Source organism: Cupressus sempervirens, chromosome 8 (genome assembly GCF_028749045.1).
Source record: "Cupressus sempervirens isolate cs-2001-9-10 chromosome 8, ASM2874904v1, whole genome shotgun sequence".
In the NCBI taxonomy this organism is placed as follows: Eukaryota; Viridiplantae; Streptophyta; class Pinopsida; order Cupressales; family Cupressaceae; genus Cupressus; species Cupressus sempervirens.
In genome coordinates this window covers 609,247,310-609,271,624 of record NC_143125.1, presented here as the reverse complement: position 1 = coordinate 609,271,624, position 24,315 = coordinate 609,247,310, and the positions used below count along the sequence as shown (strand labels likewise).

The window sequence follows — 24,315 nt, the reverse complement described above, 5'->3', positions numbered from 1 at the left end:
TACAAGGATATGTTTTCTATATTAAGAACTATCACCTAGGCCTTGTTGCTCTTGAACATTTTGAGAAGCCATGTTAGGCCAAGCATGTATATGACTTTTGTCTCTTTAGAGTCTTGTACAAAGTTAGAGTAGGTTTGTCTTGAGCCACTTGGCTCAAGAATGGGTAGGATAGATTTCTTTTCTATCAATTAGGAGCCAAGAGAGTAATTTGCCTCGAATCAGTTGACTTGAGGTTTGTTTGAGTGGCTCAGTCAAATGTTTGCATTGGTGGGTCAGTGGTTTAGTTGTTGTCGTTTAGGCTTCCTTGCTTTAGTTGGTTAGGTTGGAGAGGGCTCCCATTTGTGATAGGGGTGATGTATTCTTAACACACACTCTAGTGTTCTCCTCATGGTTTTGCTCAGAATATTTCTTGGATATCTCTCTGTAAAGATCACTTCAGTCGAAGATTGTTCCCAATAACCTCATCATGCAAAAAGGATTTGTACTAAATTTGGAATGGAGTCATTCATTGTGTCTGGGGTGCCTAAATCTTTTAATTACAACAATTTAACTCCCACCTAATTGCTTTGAGTTCTTGAAAGTTCTCAAAGTGAAGTTGGAATTACTACAAATTATATGCCTGCTTAAGTGCCACTGTGTTTCTCCAACTCCATTATAATCTTCATTGCTTATAAGCCAAAATGGAATTTGAAAAGGAAAAGAAAGAAAGCAGTATCAAAAAAAAAGAGAAAAAAGAAAGAAAAAATGAAAAATGAGAAAGAATAGAAAAACAAGCCATTTTGGCTTTGGGTGTGCAAATATCTCTATTGGTGCTATAAAAAACACCAAACGTAGAGTAATGTTCGTGGCAAAATCACCATGATAACCTCATCGGGGCTATGAATGCCTAACTGGCAACAAGGTTCTATTCAAGATGCTTTTGGAATTGGGTTATAAAAATAGCTTAGTTCAATGGATCTAAGAGGTTTTCGACATTCTTGTTGAGCAGTGAATGAATGTACTTGCACATGCGTGGGTAACTAAAGATTAAGGTGCTTAGCTCAATTTGTCATCTTTCTTCCGTTTTGAGTACATTTCCTAATTTGATAGGTGAAAAAGGAATTAATTGAAGATTTTTGATTCCAGACAAGTTATATTCTCGAAATTTTAAGGAACATTTCTTTGGGTGGGTGTTAGAAGTTGTGAGGTCTCCACACAATCACCCCAATGCAAATGGGGACCCCCTTTTTTTGCTCGTAGTTGTTAGGTCACTTAGGTTTTAGTAGTGAATTTGGCAATTTAAAGAGGGGTAACGCAAACAACAAAGCTTTTGGAGAATGGTTATAAAAATAATTAAGTTCAATGGATCTAAAAGGTTTTCGACGTTCTTGTCGAATAGGGAATGAATGCACTTGCACACACGTGGGTAACTCAAGATAAAGGCATATTTCAAAGCAGTCCAAAATTCAATATAAAGGCATATTCCATGCATAACAGCCTTCAATCCTTACAAAAAATAGTTTTCCACACTTGAAATGGCCAAAATCTTAAGGAAAATCCATTTTTTTATAAAAATACACAAAATCTAGACTATACATGAATTTCCCTTCATATTATGATCAAAATCCAGACTCTAAATGAATTTCCCTTCATATTTCAATCAAAATCTGGACTCTACACGAATTTGCCTTCACATTTTGATCAAAATCCGAACTATACATGAATATTCCTTCATATTTTGATCAAAATCCAGACTATACATGAATTTCCCTTCAAATTTTGATCAAAATCTTGAATCAGCATGAATTTCCCTTCATATTTTGATCAAAATCCGGACTCGGCATGAATTTCCCTTCTTATTTTGGCATTTTCAAGGAAAGCTCTAGGCATTGAAGGTCAAAATTCAACCATACCACAAATTTCCACCACTTTGGATGATCTTGGCTTAAATAAATAGAAGTGTTTGAAAATACAAATAAGGGGTTCGGGAACTTGGAAATTTTTCTAAGATTGGATAATGTCCAAACAAGGGTACTTTTTCCCTTAGAGGAAGTTTGGAACTTGGAAATTTTCTACATCTAGAAATTGTCCGGACAGGGATACTTTTCCTTGGAAGTTGTGAACTTGGAATTTTTTTAAGTCTAGAAATTGTTTAGACTAGAATTATTTTTCCCTTGGTGGCAAGTATGGATTCCAAAAAATTTTGAAGCGTCAACCTTGTACTAACTAGGGTGATTTTTCCCTCAAGAGGAGTTTGCAAGGTGCAATTTTTTTCGTGACAAAATTATCCTAACTAGGGTGAATTTTTCCTCAAGATGAGTTTGGAATGTGAAATATTTTCGAAGTGTTGGAAATGTCCGGAGTAGGGTGGATTTTCCCTCCATCAGCTATTTTGTGATATTTTTATTTAAGTACCAAGAATGTCCATACTAGGGTCAATTTTCCCCCTTGTGATGGCAAAGTGAGATCAAAGTTTTTTGTAAGTACAAGATAAATTCCATCCAAGCCTGGATCGATTTTGCCCACCTAGCATGGATCGAGACAGAGTTTTGACATGGTATTGAGTCCATACAAGTTGTGGACTTGGGCAAATTTGGGAATCCTGACATGAATCATTTTTCCTATAAGAGCACTATTTTCTTAATTAATTTAAATAAAAGGGAAAACTAATAAAGTCAAATGTTTCTAAAGAGGAGACTCTCTTTATCCCACATTGCTTAGGTGAGGCAATAAGAGGCAAAAAAAAGTACAAAAGGACTGTTGTAGTAAGCCATGAAAATGCCTGCAAATTGAACTCTGAGGGAGACCTCCATTGAGGCAATTTCTTGCCAAAATTGAAATATTTATTCCCTCTTCTAAATTGATTACTTAGTAATTGCAGACCAAGAGGGGACCCTTTTATGAGATTGTGGAGCCATTAGAGGACCAAAACAAGGGATTTTCAAACCCAAATTTGCAGAACTCCATGACTGGGCAAATTTTTGGAAAATAAATAAAAACATGTCTTGCCACTAAATCTGTCCAAGGTCATTTGCTGAGTCTTCCCTTTCCCATTGCTCATCATTTTCAACCATTATTGGACAGTGGAAATCTGTGGTAAGGCTGCCATGAATAAACTATGAGGATTCAGTCTATGCATTTATTTTTATATAAGTTTGGATTTGTCTTTATTTGCAATCTGATCCAGAAGTTATTGCAGAAGCCTCCCATCATTCTCAACACCATTTTGCAGCCATGAAAAGACTGAAATAGAGGTATGTTGCAGGCCTAAAGTCTGAATATTCTCAAACAGGAGTGATTTTCAGAAAATTCATATAAAATCACTACGCTCCCAAAGCATTCCAAACTAGTTTACAGATCAATCCCCACACCAAAACCTGCCAATTTCAACCATTTTCGGTCACTTGGGGTTGTACAGTAAGGTAGCTACATGCGAAATTCTGAAAACTAGGTCTGAAAATCGATATTTCTTTACCTAAGCATGGGTCAGTTTTGTGATGGTCATTTAATTTGAACTTGTTGAAGACTTTAAGGTGGCATCTTGAGGCTCATTTCAAGCCATTTTGTAGTGTGGAAACCTAGAGTTGCAGACCCAGGTCTACAGATATAAAGAACAGGGGCAAATTCCTTTAAAATTCACAGTGAATTCCCAGCCCTTCCAACTCATAAATTTGACATTGCTGTGTATTCCCGAGGTTATTAGGCATCAAATAACAAACTTTAATACTTGCATTCATTCATAAAGAAGTAGTTGCAGGCATGTCTTCAGACATTTCAAGGTTGGCTTTAATGGTGAACATGGTTTGAATACATGATTAATTGGTTCATCATTCACTAACAAACCCATGGGCATGATGTATGGTAAGTTTAACAAGTTGTTAGGGAAAAATCCATAGCCAATCTTCACACTTGTCCAATTTGTCCTCAGAAATCATACTCAAATGCAAGACTAATTTTGTTATTTTTTGAGGCCAAGTGTTGATCAAACTTTGTGTTAGGATTCTTACAAATGCTTATTTTAATTACAACCTTTTAAAGGATAGAATCACTAAGTTTGTATAGAATTCATAAGAGTAATTCAAGGTTGTGAAGTGTGGAATTTATTATTTTGTTGAAGTCCTTTAAAGACCATATTGACTTCGAGCTTACCAAAAACCATGGTCGGATCAAAGACAGGGTAATCATAGGGAAGTGAACAAAAGAGGCAGAAGATAAGTTCAAGCTCAAGGCCATGTATACAAATGAAAGAGAACTAGCCTAAAGTAGTCAAGATCAAAGGTAGACAACACTTCAAGATGATTCACTTCAAAGCTGCAACAAAGGAAAAAAGCAAATTCAAGGATCAAGATGAAGGAATTATCCCAAGACCAAACCTTTTCCAAGCAAGAACATCATGTTCCAATTTAAAGAGGTGCATGGACAAGTTCAAGGACTCAATTCATGGAGATTCATGTGTCCCTTTGCAAGGTACGAAAAAAATTCACGACTTAGGGTCCCTTTGCTCAACTAATTTTTCAACTATGGTTTGAAGAATAGAGACTATCTTACAAGGAGATTAACTTGTCCCTGTTCAAATCAATTTTCCTAAGGAACAAACAAGTACACAATTGAATATTTGAGGATTATTCTAACACCAAAATTAGCATAGAAGCATGGATAAAGATATAAGGTCCAATCTAAGGTTAAGAGTAACAAAGAATCCAAGAACAAAATTCTCATTAAGGAAGTGATCCTGGTGATGATCAATCCATACAAATAAGTGGATTAAGGAAAACTTAATATGCCACAGAAGAAGTTAATCTGTTCAAGGGATTGTTCCAAGGATCAAATCCGAAGATGAAGTAGACAAAGAAGAATTTCAAATGATGAAGGTGGAAATACCAAGGCTTCAAGCTTTATAAAGTCTATTCATCCAAGAGAAAGAAGTCCAAGGATAATGAAGAACTTCTAATGATAAGGTTGTGGGATTGAGATAAAAATTGCAAGAAGTTATGGAGTTTAGCATAAAGGCCTTCCTCGTGTTGACATGGAGGAAATTAGTGAAATTTTACTTAAATTCGTTGATTTTTTTACTAAAAGGGAGAAGGAGAAAGGAGTATACATCTTGGACGATGACTTGTACAATGAATTGGCAGCTTCCTTGTCTCTCACTAGTCCTCTGGCCATTGCATTTTTTTGATTGGCTTATTTTGTGGTGCTTCATTTCTATTGGCTACTTTTGGTTGCCCTAATTAGAGTTTTTAATGGATTAATCGGGGCCATTGATTTCAAATCAATCTTGGTTGTTCATTGTAATTGGGCTCCTATATAAACCCCACCCTCTCTTTTGTAAAGCAGGACTTGCTGGAGAATTGTTGCTAAGAAAACACCAAATTCGCTCTACTTTTCATTGTTGTGTCTTGCATGGTCAATTGTTGTGATCAAGTTCGCATTATTGCATGGTGATCCATATTTCCTCACTTAGTAAAGGATTTCATTTTATTTGTTTAGAAGTAGTTTAGTTGGATGAAATAATTGTGGATGCTTACTTGTTTGACTTGGATATAGACTAGGCCACTAGCCTCTTGCTGATGGTAGGAATGCCTTGTGTGTTGAGCTAGTAAAAGTACTTAACTTCAATTGATATTCAATCTTTAGTTTGCATCCATTGATGGGATTGAAGAGGGTAGATATTAATTTTGAAAACAATTTGAATACACCCTTAGAAGTTTGCACTAGGAGGGTGGAGTTGTTGATTGAGCTACATCTAGTAGAGTCCAAGCCCATCCATGATTCCTTGCATTATAGTAGAAGTACAAGTAGAAATAGAGATTAGAAGTTTAGTATGGAGTTGAAGTAGAAGTCAAACCATATTTTCATAGCACATTATGAAGCTAAATCTTTAAAGCTACAAACAGTTGATGTCCGTTGAATGAAAAGCGTAAGTCTCCTAAGTGATTACCAGCATATCACATTATTTCACTGAGCAAGTATCCACCATTCAAGGGAATGTTGAAGTCATTTAATGATCTTACTTTGCACGCTTAGCATGAGAGATGGTCTTATATCAAGAGTGAATTGAATATTTGGTGTTTCACTCCAAAACATTTAATATCTGATTCTCCATGTTGTAGTGAAATAAATCTCACATCAACAAGTCCCTAAGGCGGATTTGATGTCTTTAAGATCAATGTATTAAGGAGGGGGGGGCAAGTGGGCACAATACTATTGATCAGTTCTAAGTTTTTAACTATGTATCAGTTACACTATAGTTATGTAGTTACCAGACTGCATATATCATTTATATGACGTAACCCCATTCATCGAATAAGATATCAAATGTTTTTATGTGCCCTTGCAATTATACCAAATGTTATCTCTAGCTACCTCTATTTTTTGCTCAAGCTATATTTAGCGATTTATATTTTCCACGCGCTGTCAATTATATTGCTTATTTTTGGATAATTTTCCATACAAGAGATGTGAGTTTCAAGCAATAGTTTGTTATAAAGTGACCTATTTGTCTTACTAGCTATTGCATAGATTTAATTTTTATTTTACTTGATATGATTTGCAATGAAATTGTATTTCATGTAATTATTTATTCATAGAATAGAAGTTGTAGTTAGCTTTTATTATATTTAGTTCCTAAAGCTTTGAAAACATTCTAAATAAGTCTTAATTTCCACTCAAGCTCTACCGTTAATTCTTGTGTTTACATAGTGTTGAAATTACTATTCAATATTTAATGTTAATCTATTGTTTATTCAATAAAATTTAGCATGCATATCCTCATATTAAATTGCCATTGAAATGTTTTGAATCTGCACTGAGAGATTAAATTCCTTTCACTGAATTTAAATTGTATTGCAAGTTTGCTCAAAGTTAAAGATTATGGCTTTGTAACAATCCCTTAGTTCAATTTACCTAAGTGTTTTAGCATGACTGTGGAACCACACTAGAAAACATCATTAAACTAGTAAAGCGCGTATATATTGTTCATTTAAGGTTATTTTTTGGTTTGAAAGGAGCTACCCCTTCTAACTTGAATAGTCTACCTCACAATTGTTCAATTTTGTATCACAATAAAAGGTAAAAATTAAAAAACTAGCATTCCTAGTTTGACTTCATGATCTAATTCATAGCCAATATGGATAGGGGGCTAGGATTGGACCCCAAAGTTGTCTGGATATATAAATGGCATTAGATTTGAGCCCCATTTCCAAATGGGCTTATCCAAGCAAATCTAGGGCTTGAATCCCACATCAAACTTATCCAATTGCAAAATGTGAGACCTTTTTTCTGTTTTTTTCGTTGCTCTTCTATTTTTCATCACATTTCATACAAAAGAAAGATAAAACCCACTGCATCTCACTCCAAACAACACCATTATACCGAGGAAGCACTTACAAACAACATCATTATTGCTGATGATGTTATTGTGCTTGTTTTAAATTCATATGCTTCACTCTGTCTTCTTTTTTATTAGTTTTGGAGAATCGCTCTTTCCATTTTAAGGTAAGTCTTGGAAGTATTGCCTGCTGCATTTCTTTCTAAAAGCAATAATTACTGCCTTCATATTAGTAGAAAAAACACATACTTTCCTTTTTATCACCCTCTTAAGAATGCACCACATTAGTGTTGTATTGTTTATTTTTCATTTTTATGCTCAGTTGGGTCCACACGAAAGAGCACAGCTTTTAATATTGAGAGACGTATGATCTTATAAAAAATATATAATGTTTTGTTTATTAAATGTATGCTGTGTGGTTATCTTAATTCCTGTCTTCAAGCAAAAATATGCATATATTAATGATTTTTGTATATTTTTTTCACCGACATATCCAGCACCCCCAAAACGTTGTACCCAAACCCAAACCGGTAACTTAGATATTATGGTATCAATGGATTAATACTGTGTAACACATTGTATCTGCTATTTGGTACTTTCAAAATTTTCAGCTTCTTTTGTTTTGTGTAATTTATATTTATTTGTATTTAAGAAATTCAAAAAAAATAAAATTATGATAGCTGCCCCCTATTGTCTCTAAAATCCAGAAAATTTTTCTGTTCCATTGGACTGTATTATCCCATCCCTGAAACTCAGAAAGAAAGAAATGATAGAATCTGAAAGAGAAACAATGCCATTCACTGCTTAATTTAGCATGCAATTATATGTATTTGCACTACATGCTGTTATTCTTTCTCTCTGACTGAGAAGCCTTCAAGCATTTTTCAAAAAAAATCACTATTTAGAACATTTTGATTTTGTTTACTGCTGAGTATTTCTGACTTACAAGTGGCTAGCCTCCTCTGAATCTGAATTGATAACTTGCTATGTAACTATGCTTTAAGTCATAGCAGGTAAATTATTACCAAAAGATTTTTATTAATGCTAGGTTGAGAATGTGTAGCTTCAAAAATGGTGTTCTATGAGTTGTCAAAGGGAATGACCAATGCAAAGATGCCTAACCTTTTGGGATTTGTTTGTAATAGAATATGATAGATGTCTTGCTGAGTAAAACCTTAATGATGTAAAAATATGCAAAAGGCCTTTGAAATAACACTCAATTCTGTGGCATCTCTTTTCTTTCTTAGTGAAATGCAAAGTCACTTTTTTCCATGATTTCAAAGAATCCATCCTGCATGTGGAGAAACATGGAAAAATTCAAAAGACTAAGCTGCTCCTATCATTTGGAGAGTAAATGTGTTTTAAAATGAATTGATTTGTGATATGAGTGCCAGAATTGACATCATATTTCTCCTGCTTTCAAATAAAACTCCAATTGTGACTGTATAGTGGTTAGTTATTGCATGATTTTACGCATCATTATTGATCTATTTTATGAGATGTTTTCTCAATATTGAAAAAGAGAAACTATCAGTAATTATATGATTTTTGGTCACTTTCAGGGATCATACAGTATATTTTTTAAATAAATGAAATATTCTGCCACATTTACTCACGCATAATAATTTTGAAACATCATTGATATACTCATTCATGAGCAATTATCTTGACGCTTTTTCAGCCTTGCGACAACTAAATGTACCAATGCTATCATGTGGATGTTTGAAAATGACACCTAACTCTTCAATAGTCTTGAACAAGAATCACATGAAAAGCATAAGAATCTCCAAGAACCCATTTATTGCATAGATTTATTTACTAATAAGTGCTTAGCAACAAGAGATTCAAAAAAAACAAGAACAATACATAGTTTAATAAGTTTTACAGCGCAATCTGTCCAGCTACATGGCTAACAACAAAAGACAGCCTAAAGCCACATTGTACTTATACTCTAAATTAATAGCAAGCTTGGGAATTCTAACCTTGTCAACAATGATACAAACAGCTGCAAATGAATCTGTGGGTATAGAATAACGGTCCAAGAGTGCTTGAAGAACCTGAAACAAAATTTATATCTTTATGCTGAAAAGTTGACTAAAAAATATAAAAAGAGTTAACACTTGCTGCTGTGGATTAAGACAATTATATTACAATTAGTAATCAAATTTTATTGATTTAACAGCAGTAGTGACCAAAAGCATAGTCGGCACAAAAGATAGAATAATTGAAGAGACCAAATGTAATAAAATCAAACGAAAAACAGTTTAGAACTTTAGACATTCCAGAATGTAGAATTACTTCCAATCATGCAAGGCAAAATACTTTGATATTTATATCACCATATTCAGATGCATCGACAAACCAATCAAAAAGCAATATGACATAGACAAGATCATTCAACTTGCATCAGTTCCTGATATAAAAAAGAGATACAAAGGCATTGTTTCCTTTGTTTCTCTGACCTTCCAATATAGTGGTATGGTTGGGGTACTCTTTTTGATAATTTTAGCTCAGATAAGATAAGATAAGATAATGATATTAATGTCTAACAAAAGACCGACAAAGGGTCCAAGGGACTGAAAGATTACAACAGTGAGGAAAAAAGAACAACCAAGAAGGAGCACCAAATGGTGTCCAAGAAAGAATGAACAAAGTAAAGCAAAGAAAGGGAACTACAACAAGCGAGAGAAGGACTAGATATTCTTTCTCAGTAAAAAGAAATCCAGCACTGAAGGGTAAGGCCCTCGGCGACCTAGGGTCCATGCCTGACTCTGAGTAATACTAGAGATGGGGTGCCACTATCTAGTGAGTCCGCGACAAGGCCTCACCGATTTGGTATGCTCGGAGATGGGTGTAGAAAGTGGTCACTTCATGCCCCTAGAGGGGAACATGGACAGGAAAAAAGCTGTGATGAGCTTATCCAGGAAACATGAGTTGTAAAGTGTGGTCATGAAGCTGAGTAGTCTCCCGAAGATAAAGCACTAACCACCGTTGGACAAAATAATTGAAAAAGGCCGAGAGGGATCCGTAGTCTCTAAATAAGCAGTAGAACTTGCCTTTAATCTCATAGTAGATAGGGCATATGAAGATGAAATGGATCTCAGTCTCTGTCTCGAATAAGGTGCAAAGGCAACAAATCCGCTCATCTTTGGTCAGATGGTGATCCGTTTGACACCGAAGCCGATGGGAACCGACTCTAAAGGACCCTAGAGAGATGAGGAGGGCATGACTCTATCGCCAGATCAAGTAGAAGAGACTGACAATAATCCCGTTATGGATCTCCAAAAAGTGCTTAAAATAGAAGGTAATCCGCAGATGCAAGCCCCCCGGAGGGTTAATCTAGGTCATGGTGATGTACTGTCTATAAATGTCCAGTTAGACATGCCCATTCAACTTCTACTAAGAGAGCAGGAGATGGGCGAGAGCATCCAACAAGAACTAGTAAGGCAAGAGACGATCAATATCAATCCTAATTGAGCTCACTAAGGTAGTGGTCTGGGTGTACCAACAGCGAGCCCTAGTCACCCCATCAAAGCTGGCAATATCAATTGAGGAGCAATATGCGCGCTAGGAGTATATGTGGTGTCTGTCCGCAAAGTTCGCAAAGCCTCTAAGGCGGTGAATGAAATAGATCAAATCAAAGATGGTGCTAAGCCTGAAAGGATGAGCCCCAAACTTGACCAGAATAATACTGTGCGGCGTGTATCTATGACATCGGATAATCCAATGGAGGACAAGGGTTTGAACCTGCTTGATCGAGGCCCAATCCGAATCAAAAAGAGAAGGCCCCCAAACAACTAAGCCATATAAAACTATAGGTCTAACCAAAGGGTCCAAGAGAGAAAGCTTGGACTTGGTGTCCTGAAAGTGATAATGGAAGCACTATCTATCCAAAAGGGCGAGGGAACCCATCCCCTTAGCAACCCTAGGCAGGTGTGTAAGCCTCATGTTGAAACGGGGACCAGAAAACTTGACCATGAGGTAGGTATACAAGAAGATAATCTCGATCGGTTGACCTTGGAAGCTAAAGTGAAGATGTGAGGTCTTCAAACAGTTGAAGAGCATAACTCGAGTCTTGCTGAGGTTCGCAACAAGCTAACGCCTATTACAAAAAGAGGTCAACCCATCAATAAGCCTCTGGAGCCCCTTCGGAGAGGAGGCTAAAAGAACCACATCATCGGTAAAGAGGAGAATGGAGATTAGAACCTCGTGCAAGTAACAACCATCCCTACGAAGCGAAGCCTCTATGAGAAAAGTCTCGAGCTCATCAGAATAGATGCCAAATAAACTAGGGGAGAGAGGGCAGCCCTGCTTCACGCCAATGGCGCTCTGAATTAGATCAAAGAAACCCTCTGGAGTCCTAAATTTGCCAATCACTATCTCATAAAGTCTCATAATGGGAGTACTCTCAAAGTTGCGAAGTACTCCCAAATTTTTTTTTTGGGCGAATACTCTCAAGTTTAACTCTTGTGTTTTTATAGATGTAAAAAAATGTATTTAAAAATGTTGATGCAAGCAAGCCCAAAATTTTCAACTCGAAAAAACTCGACAAAAACTCAGGGAAAACTTGGCAACTCAGAAAGTACTAAAATTTAAAATCTTTTAAAGAAACATTTTTTTTTTATAGAATACAATTACAAAATGTATTAAATTAGTAATTGATGTTTCAATAGAGAAAATGTGTAGTTTTATAGCACAAATGATGTGAAAAATGCATCTAATCCAATGTTTTCCCTACATCAACATTTTGACCTATATTTTTTTACATCTATAAATACGCAAGAGTTATACTTGAGAGTACTCGCCCAACAAAAGAACTTGGGAGTACTCGGCAACTTTGAGAGTACTTCCATCTCTAGTGTTACTTTAAAGATGGGGTGCCGCTGTCTAGTGAGTCCTATAATTACCAAGGTCTGAAACCAACTCGGATTTAAATATCGGATAGATCACATGTCTCGACCATGACTCAGGGAACCCAATACATACCACCCTGTTGAAGAGCACCGGAAGAAAGGAGCAAAGAATCGGAGTACCAAGCTTAAAAGGCTCTACCTGAAATTTCTCTTCATCGACTGCTCTATTGCATCTCATGAATTTGATGGCCTCGCTAACGATGGAGGGAATGAAAAGATGGGAATGAGGGGGGGAAGGATGAATGGGCAGCTGGCCAGGGATATCATAAAGAGTGGAGCTATGAGACACCAGAGAGTGCCAGTCAAGGGTGGAGGGTGACGAGGGAGCAAGGTACACTAGAAGGTCTTCAGATCATGAGCAAACGTGTCATGAAGAGATTTGCACTACAAAGCCATGAACAATCGTTTCTTGTGACAAAGAAGGTGGTGGTAAGAGGAACGTAACTAAGCATAGGAGGGGGAGTGAGCAGTGAAGGAGGCATGCAGGGAGCAATGGAAGGACTTGCAGTCATCATCATACCACCGGTTCATGGGGTAGGATTTGCAGCTAACGAGGTTGAGGGAGGAGGGAGAAGTGCAATGAGGGATGGAGAGGAGGGAAAAATCCCAAATACCATTGGCCAAAAGGTCAACCAAGGATGAAGCCTACCAGGAATCTGAAAAGCGGTCAAGGGAGAGGAGTCACTTGAGGTGGAGGATGAATAGATAGAAATCGCACTCGGAGAAGCGGAAAGTGGTATGGGGTCCCAAGAGGAGGGGTAAGGGATGGAACGAGGGGGGTGAGGGTAGGGAGGTACGACGAACAATGAGGCCGAGGATGGAGTGGTTGGCTAAAGGGGGGTGGGTGATGGTGAAACGGCTGATCCAGCGGATAAAAGAGGTCGGCACAAGAGCGTAGTCAACCACACTCGCATCCCCACAGTAAGGCCAACAAGTAATGAGCTTTGAGCCCAGGAAGCAAGGGAGACCATTCAGGATCAGCAAATCTAAAGACTCACGAAGTTGGAGATGGTGTCCGTAACCTGAAAGAGGCCTAAGGTAGTCCTCAAAGGGGCCCAGAAAACCCAAACTAGCTAGATCTGTTTGCCTAGTTAGGTCGAATTAGAGGTGCAATCGTGCTAAGGGGTTTGAAGATCTCTAGTCCATGCATTTAAATCCCCTAGAATGATGATGTCACCCAAACTCGAGAACTTTGAGATGCACTCATACAAGTCAGAAAAGGGATCTCCATCCACCTAACTATGTATGGCATTCAAAGAGGTGACCAATGGGAAATAGCAAACAGCTATGAAGATGTCCATGAGATGTTGATCAGTGTGGCTGATCTGGATCCACAAGAATCTAGCTAAGGTGTCAAAGTGAATCACAACTAAGGCATTGACGAGGTCATCTTTGATCAAGCAAGCAACACCCTCGAAACCACGAGCACTGCCAGACACCTGAACCTCCTTTCTATAGACAGAAAGCCACCGATATCCAAAAAAAACCCAAGAGAGGGTGAACTGGACTCTCATGACTCTCTATGACAACCAAAATATTTGTTAAACCAACCGCATTTGAAAATAGACCAAGTAATGACCATAGAGTGCCATTATCATTCCAGCAGTTATCATGAAGAGAACAGAAGGAGGGTTCACCTCCATGTGATTGCTGGCGAGACCGTCATTTGGCTATGGGAGCCAATCTCTCTTCCCAACCGCTGGGAGGGGAATCCCGAATAATAGCTCTAAGGTTTCGGATCACCGTCCACTTCCCAGTACATCTCACCTCAGCAACCAAACTCTTAGAGTGTCTCAACTCGGCAACCTATGCTCTAGTAAGGACCTCATCTAAAAATATCTTCGAAGGAAGAGGGAATAACTTCCTCTTTGATCTAAGAGCTTGTAATCTGTCAGAAAGTGAGGATTCGTAGAAAAAGGGTCCCATATGGTCCCACCCACACTTGTCTAAAGTGATATCTAAGATCCCTACCTGGTCTGAGAGAAAGGCCCATCTAGTTGTTAAAGGATTGGTGGTGAAACTAGGGAGGCCTCGAACTCTAAGGTTAAGCTCATGAGCGCGTCTCCATTGCTCCTCGGTAATCTGCCCCTGTAATTTGGACTTTTGTTCGATTTCTAACAAAAGGGAAGTGTGCTTGACCACAAGCTCGTTTTGTTGCTCTTTGAAGGTATATAGGTTTCCTAGCTGCTCAATGACCGTGTCAAAGTGGGTTTTGATGTCTAAAGTTTTAGAGATGAGAGTGGCAAATAAATTACAGAGGGTAGATAAGTTGGAGTCTACATGTAATTTAATGTTACCGATGGTTTCAAAGAGTTCACGAATTGTATCCCTCAAATACTGATTTTATGACTCCATTTTTAAGATTTTGTCATACAGCCTTTGGTAGGTTGGGGATGGTGCAGGAATAATAGCCAACGCAAGCACCAATACAGAGACGGGAAAGACAAGAGAATCAAGGCTCCCCATTGAGGTTAATAGTAGTCACGGTAGCAAAGTCTTGCAAAGAAAGATGTTAGAATCATTGCAAGAGAGTAAAACAGAAGACTATCGTAAAACAATAGCTTGTTGTAAACAAACACTAACCAAACACAGGTAATAGCAACAACACCTCGCACTGTCAGGAGATCAGTGAACGAATGAAGTCTGGTTAGTGCCACTTAACCCTCAAAAAATAGTGAAATCCAGGAAAGAAGAGGAAAAATGCAACCACCACGTGCGCGAGGGCAAGAGATCTAAGAAACACATGATTGCAACGCGGCAAGCCAAAGACAAAAGCTAGAAGAACCCTGAAAACAAATCGCACAACCTAAAACCTGAAACGCAACATCTCGCACGGCAATGGAGAATGGAGAATGAAAACTAGCATGAAAACTTATGTGGAAAACCAGCACAAAAAGGCTTATAGTTGCCTGTCGAGTTGATAAAGCACAGAACCAGGGGGGGATGACGCTCGGCAACCACACACAGAAACATAGGAAAAGAATTGCGGGAAACAACAACAAAGGATGAATGTAGACACAAAGACTAGGAGACACGCCCACGAATGCAAACACATAGACGAACTAGCAGTAGACATGGTCGCAAAAGCAGTCATGGTCGCCGAGAGTGGTCATGCGGGTAACTCACACGCATCAACGTGGGTAGAAGAGCTTGTATTAGCACTCAACTTTATCCACCTAACTAATTAAATTAATCACCTACGAAGAAGAGCTCAAGTAGGACTCTATTTTATCCACCACATGAAGACCAAGAGACGCCCACAAATGCGAACACATAGACGAACTAGCGGCAGAGATGGCCGCAAAAGCAATCATAGTCATCAGGAGTGGTGGTGCGGGTAACTCACTGGGCATAAACACAGGTAGAAGAGCTTGTATTAGGACTCTACTTTATTCACCTAACTAATTAAATTAATCACCTAAGAAGAAGAGCTCAAGTAGGACTCTGCTTTATCCACCTAACTAATTAAAATTAATCACCTAAGAAGAAGAGTTCAAGTAAGACTCTACTTTTCCCAATTGCTGTTATAAAAGTAAACTAAGGGTTAGAATAGAATTCAAATATCTGTCTCAAGGACTGTGTGTGTGTGTGTGTGTGTGTGTGTGTGTGTGTGTGTGTGTGTGTGTGTGTGTGTGTGAGAGAGAGAGAGAGAGAGAGATTTCTGATTTTCAGTAGAGCAGAAAGATGAGTTCACAACAGTTAACAAAAAAGAAGAAGGTAGCAATACAAAGTATATTCCAAGTTTTTTGTTTTGTTTGTAACTTGTTTCAGAGTCATTTTCCCATGTACTAGGAGCTCTTGTAAGTTCTAAAGTTATTTTGAATGATGAACTGACTGAAGAGCGCATATGAATTGTGTATGATTGTGTTTTTCTTTTCTAGTTTACCTCTGTGCTTTATTTCGTTAAATAAATCTAGTAGTGTAAATCTGATCTCATCTATTTATCTAGATATTGGATTTAAGAAATTAACATGGTATCAGAGCTTTAATCTCTAAAAGAAAAGAACGAGACAATTATTGCAGCCAGCAATCTTCGGTTTGAGGAAAAACTAGATGAGGTATCAAACTTCTTGCCATGGAAGGTGAAAGCCACATTGCTTTTGAAAGGGCAAGACTTGTGGGAGAATGTAGAAAAGGTATTTCCAATACAAACAAATATTGCACTTCAGAAAGCACAAGATAAGGACACTAAAGCACAAAAGGTGATTGATGAGGTATCAAACTTCTTGCCATGGAAGGTGAAAGCCACATTGCTTCTAAAAGGGCAAGACTTGTGAGAGAATGTAGAAAAGGTTCTTCAAATACAAACAAATCTTGCACTTAAAGAAGCACAAGATAAGAACACTAAAGCACAACAGGTGATTCTAGATGTTGTAAAGGATCACTTGATTCTGCATATAGAAAAAAAGACGAAAGTCAAGGACATGTTTGATGCCTTTGTTGGTCTCTTTTAGAGTGACAATATGAACCAGAAGATTGTTCTAAAGAAAAGATCCAAGAGAGTTGGATGACCAAATCTGATAATGTTACCAAGTACCTTATGAGGATCACACAAATCCATGATCAGCTTGCAGCAGTTGGGAGCCATTTGTGATGGGAATTTGTGCTCGAGGAAACATTACAAAATGTTAGAGGTTATGGTATGATTGTATTCAAGAGGAGACTTGAGAGGAGTTATGACCTAACAAGCAAGGAGGTGGTGATGAAGACTTGGCCCTCATCACCAAAACTAGGAAAAGCAAAGGGAAAGCTTTCATCAAGAAAGGGGTAACAGTTATGGAGAAGGACATGAGCTTGAAAAGAAGAAAAGAATTGAGCAAGATCAAGGGCTTTGTTTGCCATAAGCAAGGTTACTATTCTTTCTCAGTGTCAAAAGAAAGGCACAAGGAAGACACAAGTAGCAACAGCAGTAGTAGTAGAAACTCAGTTGAGGGAATTTGCAACAAACTTTGAGAATGATTTTCCCCTTGTAGCCTGCCTCTCAACCAGCACTATAATTAGAAGTGCTTGGTACCTAGATAATGGTGCCTCCCGTCAGATGATTGAAGCACGAAGGTTGCTTAGTCAACTTTTCGAGTATGACTCAAGGGTCACTTTGGAGCTAGGCAATGATGCCTTCTATGCAGATAAAGAACAAGAAATCATGCAGTTCTAGCTTGAGTTAGGAGATTAATTGATGCTCAGGAAGTGTTGTATGTACCTGGTCTGAAGAACTTGTTGTCCATCTCAATTATGAAGGACAAAGGTTACAGAGTTACCTTCCAGAAAGGGCAAATATTTATATGCCTAGAGGGAGCCAATCCCAACACAACTATGAGGATTGGAGTCAAGGAAGGCAACTTATATAGGCTACAAGGTAACTCCATTCAGGCACTGGTGCATAACAGTGATAGCTTGTGTGATTTGTGGCACAAGAGGATGGGGCACTTGCATCACAAAGCACTACCTATATTGAAAAAGATGGTCACCAAGTCACCAAACTTCCAAAGTTTAGCCTAGAGCAGCAAGGGGTATGTAGAGGTGCTCTCAATAAAAATGTCAAAGCTTAATTTCCCAATAGTGAGACTCAATCCAAAGAGATTTTAGATCTAATATATTTTGATGTTTCTAGGCCTATGTCAGTGGCATCAATGAATGGTACATCCTGTTATATCACCTTCATTGATGATTTCTCCAGGAAGACATGAATCTACTTCATGAGGACCAAAGATGAGGCCTTCAGTCTATTCAAAGGAGGTCAACACTCAAGTGTAGAATCTAGTAAGGAAGAAGATCAAGGTGTTGAGAACAGATAACGAGCTGAGTATACCTCAAATGAGTTCAGAGATTTACAAAAATCAAGAGGGAGAAGGTAGTTTCCTATAATACATAACAAAATGGGGCTGCAGAGAGGAAGAACAAATCTATCACCAATTATGTAAAGGCTATGATCCATGATTAGAGTGTAATTGTTTCTACAGGAAGAAGCATGCAACACTACAATATATTTACAAAATAGGAGTTCTCACAATGTTTTAGAGGACAAGACCCTAGAGAAGGCATTCGCAGAGACTAAACCTGAGATAGGACATCTTAGGATTTTTTTTAGAATATTATAATATTTCTTTAATGGTTATCTTAGTCTTTAGTTTATTAGGTAGTTTCTATTTTCATCTTTAGTTCACAATTTTTTCTTTTAGAAACATGGTCTTTGTAAATCTATATAAGGAGCTTTTGTCCCCTCTATTTAATACAACTAATACAACATCAATTTATCATAACATGGTATTAGATCAAGTTGATGGGATTTCATAAAATTTGGCAGATTTTTTACGGAAAATTCAAGCTTCTTTTGATCCAGAATTTTTCCAGAAATTTGCTTTTCAATTTTTACAAATAAAAATCAATATTTTATGAAACTTTTGTTGTTCGTCTTTGAAGTTTTTTGCTAGAAATTGCAAGCCTAGATAAGAGTTTTGTTCCAGTGATTTATTGGTTGCAGCAAAAGTCTCTAATTTTTTAGGGTTGCATGTACTTGCATATATGATTGCATGTTTGTTGCATGTACTTATATGTTTGTTGCATGTACTTGCATGTGCTTACGTGTTGCTTGCATGTGCTAGTTTACCATGCAAATTCTCGTGTTTTGCCGCCCTTAAAAAAAATTGATGGGATTTCATAATTTTCTCCCTTAAAAAATTTCTAATGGGTTTTCATAATTTTTTTCCTTCAAAAATCTCTTATGGGTTTCTATAACTTTTCCCTTAAAAATATCCGATTCTGTAATTCGAAAAGTTGCATGAGATTTCTTTGTGGGTTTATAATTTTTTCCACAAAAATTATATGGTGGATTTTACTGTCTTTCCTAAACAATGAAGCTTTGTATTGTCTGGTTTTGATTGATTTTTCACCTCAAAAATCGTGTTTGGTTTTTTTGTTTTTTCCCCTGAAAAATCATGCCTTTTTGTAGTATATTTTGGGGCATCATGCTCATTTGCAAAGTTTGGCGTGTTTGTTTATTTTTCCTCAAAATCGTGCTAGTTGTTCTCAGTGTTTGTCTCTATCTTCCAGGAAGAGCAGCTATGTTATCCAACATCAGGTCGAATGCTTTATGATGATTTTTGGTCAAACATTTGATGATTCTAGGAGGGTTAGTGGAAGACTCATCTTAGTGGCAGAGTCAGTGAGAGGCTCTTGTCTCTTGTTGCAAAACATTATGAAGAAGGGGGCACCCTTCTCTGTTCTTTTATGGGTGAATTTTGGCTTCTTGGTCATTTACATTTTGCAGATCCAAGGAGGGTCTCAGTAGTAGCAAAATGTTGTTAAGAATTTGTGACTAAAAGACAACAATTAGACAATGACCATTAAAGGAGGGCATTAGAATATTATAATATTTATTTAAGTGTCATTTTTAGTTAGTCTTTATTTTATTAGGTAGTTTATATTTTCGTCTTTAGTTCACGATTGTGTCTTTTAGAAACATCGTCTTTATAATTCTATACAAGGAGCTTTTGTCTCCTTTATTTAATACAACTACAACAACATCGATTTATCATAACAATTTTTGGTTGTTTAGCCTATATGCATGTTCCTGTGGAGAAGAGGACAAAGTTGGAGCCCTCAGGTGAGAAGGGGATTCTTGAAGGATACAATGAAGAGTCAAAAGCCTTCAGGGTCTTTATACCAACACAATAGAAGACAATTGTGACCAAGGATGTCAAGTTTGAAGAAAACTTGGCCTCCATGAAATCTCATGATCCACCCACAGTTGCACAAGATATTTTGCAGGAGGATTCAAAAGGTGAGAAGAGTTCACAGACTAAAAGTATAAAGGGCCAAACTTCAAGAGAGGGGCAATCAGCCTGTTCTGAATAAGTTAGGAGATCCAAATGGTTTGAGCAAATCTTGAGAGATGTTCTGGAACTTGTTGAGGCTCCCAGAACCACATTCAAGGAGAGTAGGCCTCCACGAAAGTTTCCAATGTATATGGCCTTAATGACCAACATCGTAGACTCAAAGCCTTCCAACTTTGAGGAAGCAACTAGCCAACATGTGTGGAGAGATACCATGATGGAGGAGCATAACTTTGTCATGAAGAATGACGTTTGGGAATGTTTGCAAAGACCATTGGGGAAGTCAATATTGACTTCTAGATGGTTGTTCATTATGAAAATCCAACCAATGGCAATGTGGAGAAGTAGAAAGCAAGATTTGTGGCCAAAAGATTTTCTCCAAAAGTACGAGTAAACTATGAAGAAACTTTTGGTCCTATTGCTAGATATTCTTTTATATGAGTTTCCATTGCTTCAGAGTTAGGGTGGAGGATTCACCACATGGATGTGAAGACAACATTCCTCAATGATTGCATTGAGGAAGAAGTATATATAGAGCAGCCACAGGAGCTTGAGGTACATGACATAGTCACATGCATGCAGACTTAAGAAAACCTTGTATGGACACAAACAAGCTCCAGGGGCATGGTACTCTACAATCAACAGGTATTTGCAGAGCATATGCTTCACCAAGAGTGAGGCAAATTCAAACCTATACTTCATACTAGTTGGATCTGAGATCCTCGTCTTGGTTCTCTATGTGGGTAATTTAATTCTTACAGGGGCAAAGTGTTGATCATTGAGTGTAAGTCAGATTTGGTAATAGAATTCAAGATGAAGGACATTGGGTTGATACAATACTTTATGTGACTTGAGGTTTGGCAAAGATCGAGAGAGATCTTTCTTGGACAAGGGAAGAATACACTGCAAATCCTTAAGAGATTCAAGATAGAGAACAATAAATCAATGGATACTCTAATGGTAACCAACTTGAAGAAGGTTGATTCTACAAAGTCAGAATTGGTAGATTCCAGAGAATACAGGCAATTATTGGCTCATTGTTGTATCTCGTCAACACTGGACCAGACAATTATTTTGTTCTAAACACCTTGGGTCAGTATATGGTAAAGCCAAGGCAAGTTCATTAGATTGCAGTAAAGCATGAGCTCCCAGATTTGCAAGTCACAATAGAGTACGATTTGCAATACCTTTGTGGAGATGGGGTGAAGTCGCAAGGTTATTCTGATTCAGATTGGGCATAAGAAGAGCACTTTAGGGTGTTATTTAAATTTAGGGTCAGCCATGATTTCCTGATTCAGCAAGAAGCAAACCTCAATAGCACTCAACTCAGCTGAAGTTGAGTGCATGACAGCCAGTTTGGCAAGTTGTGAAGCAATATGACTTCATAAATTGCTATAAGTTTATTTGATCAGGAGTTGGGCCCTGTTGTGGTTAATTGTAACAATCAATGTTGCATAAAACTCTCAAAGAATCCACTGTTTCGTGATGGGTCAAAACACATTGAGATCAGATACCATTTCATCAAAGATATGGAGCAATTTTTACTGATGAACAAGTAGTAGACATACTCACCAAACCCTTGGTAAAAGGGTTTTTTTTTTTTTTTTTTGAGACGAATTTGGAGCAGTGGTGAATACATTCCTCACTAAGAGGGAGTGTTGATAATTGTAGCTCAGAAAGGTAAGTTAGAAGTAGAGTTCAGTTGGACTCTACTTCGAGGAAGTAGATTTCAAGTAGGGCTCTACTTTGAGGAAGGAGAATTCAAGTAGGACTCTATCCACCTAACAAATTAAAGTAATGACCTAAGACGAAGAGTTCATGTAGGACTATACTTTATGGAAGTAGACTTCAAGTAGGACTTACTTTTCCCAATTGTTGTTATAAAAGGAAGCTAAGGGTTAAAATAGAATTCAATTATCTTTCTCAAGAAGGACATGGAGAGGGAGGGAGGGAGAGATTTCTGATTTTCAGCAGGTCAGGAAGGAGAGTTTACAGCAGTTAACAGCAAAGGAGAAGGTAGCAATACCAAGTAAGTTCCAAGTTTGTTGTTTTTTGTTTGTAACTTATTTAAGAGCCATTTTCCCATGTATTGGGAGCTCTCGTCGTTCTTAAGTTATTTTGAATGATGAACTGATTGCAGAGCATATGAAATGTGTAAGATTGTGTTTTGGTTGCTTTGAATGATGAACCGATTGCAGAGCATATGAAATGTGTAAGATTGTGTTTTGGTTGGTTTTCTAATTTTCTACTACTTAATTTCATTAAATAAATCTAGTAGCGAAAATCTAGATCTGATCTATTTACTTAGATATTGGATTTAAGAAATTAACAACTCTCTTACTATATATACACGCACGTGTATGTATGTATGTATGTATGTATACACATATGTGTGTGTGTTTATTACAGCTTTTCAGTTATATAATGAAACTCTTTTGACATTACTATCATAGAGGAGAGCTAAAATTAAATAGACAGGATCTTCAACTTACATCTCTTCTTTATATAGAGGAGATATAAGGGCATTATTTTCTTTGTTTCTCGGACTTTTCAGGATAGTGGTACAGCTGGGGTACTCTCTCACTAATATTAAAGCTTTTCAATTTTACAATGAAACTTTTTGGCATCACTAACATCATCATGGAGAGCTAAAATTTGCATGATACTCAAATGTATGTCCTTAAACAATGAACATGCAATATTAATCATTCGAAATTCAATTAGAATATTTACTGAAATAATGAGAAAGTAATAATGAGATTTATAAATATGAAAATCTGATTAAAAATGTTATTAATATCATTGCGATCGTTTGAAATGCCAACTCCACCTGTTTTAAATTTACAAATGTCTTTTGCCTTTTTTCCTAAACAACTATCTGTGTGGGGATTGGCTTAATGTCTATGGGAAGTTTTCAGCAGATTGAGAATGCCCTCTATCTATCCTTGAATTTTGGGCATTTTGGCAGTTTGGGATCCTAAATGATAATGAGGAACTTGAAATATTTAAGGCAGTACTTAGAAATCCAAATTTCAAATGAAAGGAAGGATTCATAAATAAAGTAAAACAAGAGACAATGATCAAAGATTATGTTAACACATCTCCAAAATCTTCAGGAATACAAACTAGCAAATAGTCATTAGGCCACCCAAGACATGGAGAAATAATTTTGACAAATGGGCACCAGCACTTCCAATCAAATCAATAAATATCATAATTCCAGAAAAAAGAAATATTTATGGAAATGATATATTCTCTAATAATCTGTGAAATCGTCAAACAAAATCGCAAGAAAGGTCTCACATGAAATGTTAAGGCATAAGCAACTTAAAAAGTCATGAAAGCCCTGCACAATGTCAGAAGGCACAAATCCAAATGTTCAATCTTCCACCTCTTGTATCTCCATGTTCGACTTTAAACTTGACCTCAAGTTTTTAAACCTTTTTCTCTAAAACCGAACTTCTCACACTTATCCACACTCATACTTTTGATTTTAAGATCATATATCTAGAACTAGAGACTTCAAAATGCTGGCAAACTAAGACTACTTTAAACAAACTACCAGACTACTAAGCAAAAAAGTGGGGCTCCCCATTTGGAATGTGGCATGTGTTTACAACACAATAGGGAGTTTCTAATTTTGTCTTCTGTTTACAATTTTTTAGAAACATCATAGTGTAATTGCCTATATATTGCAACTTTTTTTTCACGAGGGGATAGTTAAGAGGTCATCCTAGTAGGACCGTTGTGGCCAAGGACAAGAAGTCACTCACTATGTCAAGTTGCCCTTTACAGCATCTGCGTACTTCCGCAATGTGGCAACTGTTTGTAGGGAGATCTCAGATGAGATATGATTGGAAAAAGCAGATACAAGCTGCCAAGCAAGGGGGTTGTGGTATACGTCCCTCTTAGGCTTGGTTTAGAAATGGTTATGGGCAGCTCCATCATGCCTCTATACCAATATGTTTTCTAGATATAGTTTGACTAAATGATTAGGTATATGGATGTACATGTATCACATATTCTTTTCTTCATGATGTTTTTGCAGGAACCGAAATCTAGATTTGCAATATTAAGGAAAGCATTGTTTGGTGAGCCAAAACCCTAACCCTTAAAATTGCAATTGTAATAGTAGGGCAAAATCTAGGGCGAATTAGGAAGGGGACATCACAATTATGACAATTAAATGATCTCGATAGGACTTGATTGTTCCCTAAATTCAATTTTTTCTGTATTTTGTGTAATTATTTTATTTTTATTT

At 37.2% G+C, this 24,315-nt stretch overlaps 1 protein-coding gene across 4 annotated transcripts in view; it reads right to left on the bottom strand.

Annotated features, from left to right (window-relative positions):
* The window catches only part of LOC149543895 (histidine--tRNA ligase, chloroplastic/mitochondrial-like), a 146,317-nt gene that overhangs the window by 53,661 nt on the left and 68,341 nt on the right, over positions 1 to 24,315 (bottom strand). For all 4 annotated transcript variants that reach the window (XM_089798549.1, XM_089798551.1, XM_089798550.1 and 1 more), the window contains one exon: positions 9,292 to 9,366. In XM_089798549.1, the coding sequence (XP_089654675.1) occupies positions 9,292 to 9,366 (75 nt within the window). The remainder of the gene's footprint in view (positions 1 to 9,291; positions 9,367 to 24,315) is intronic.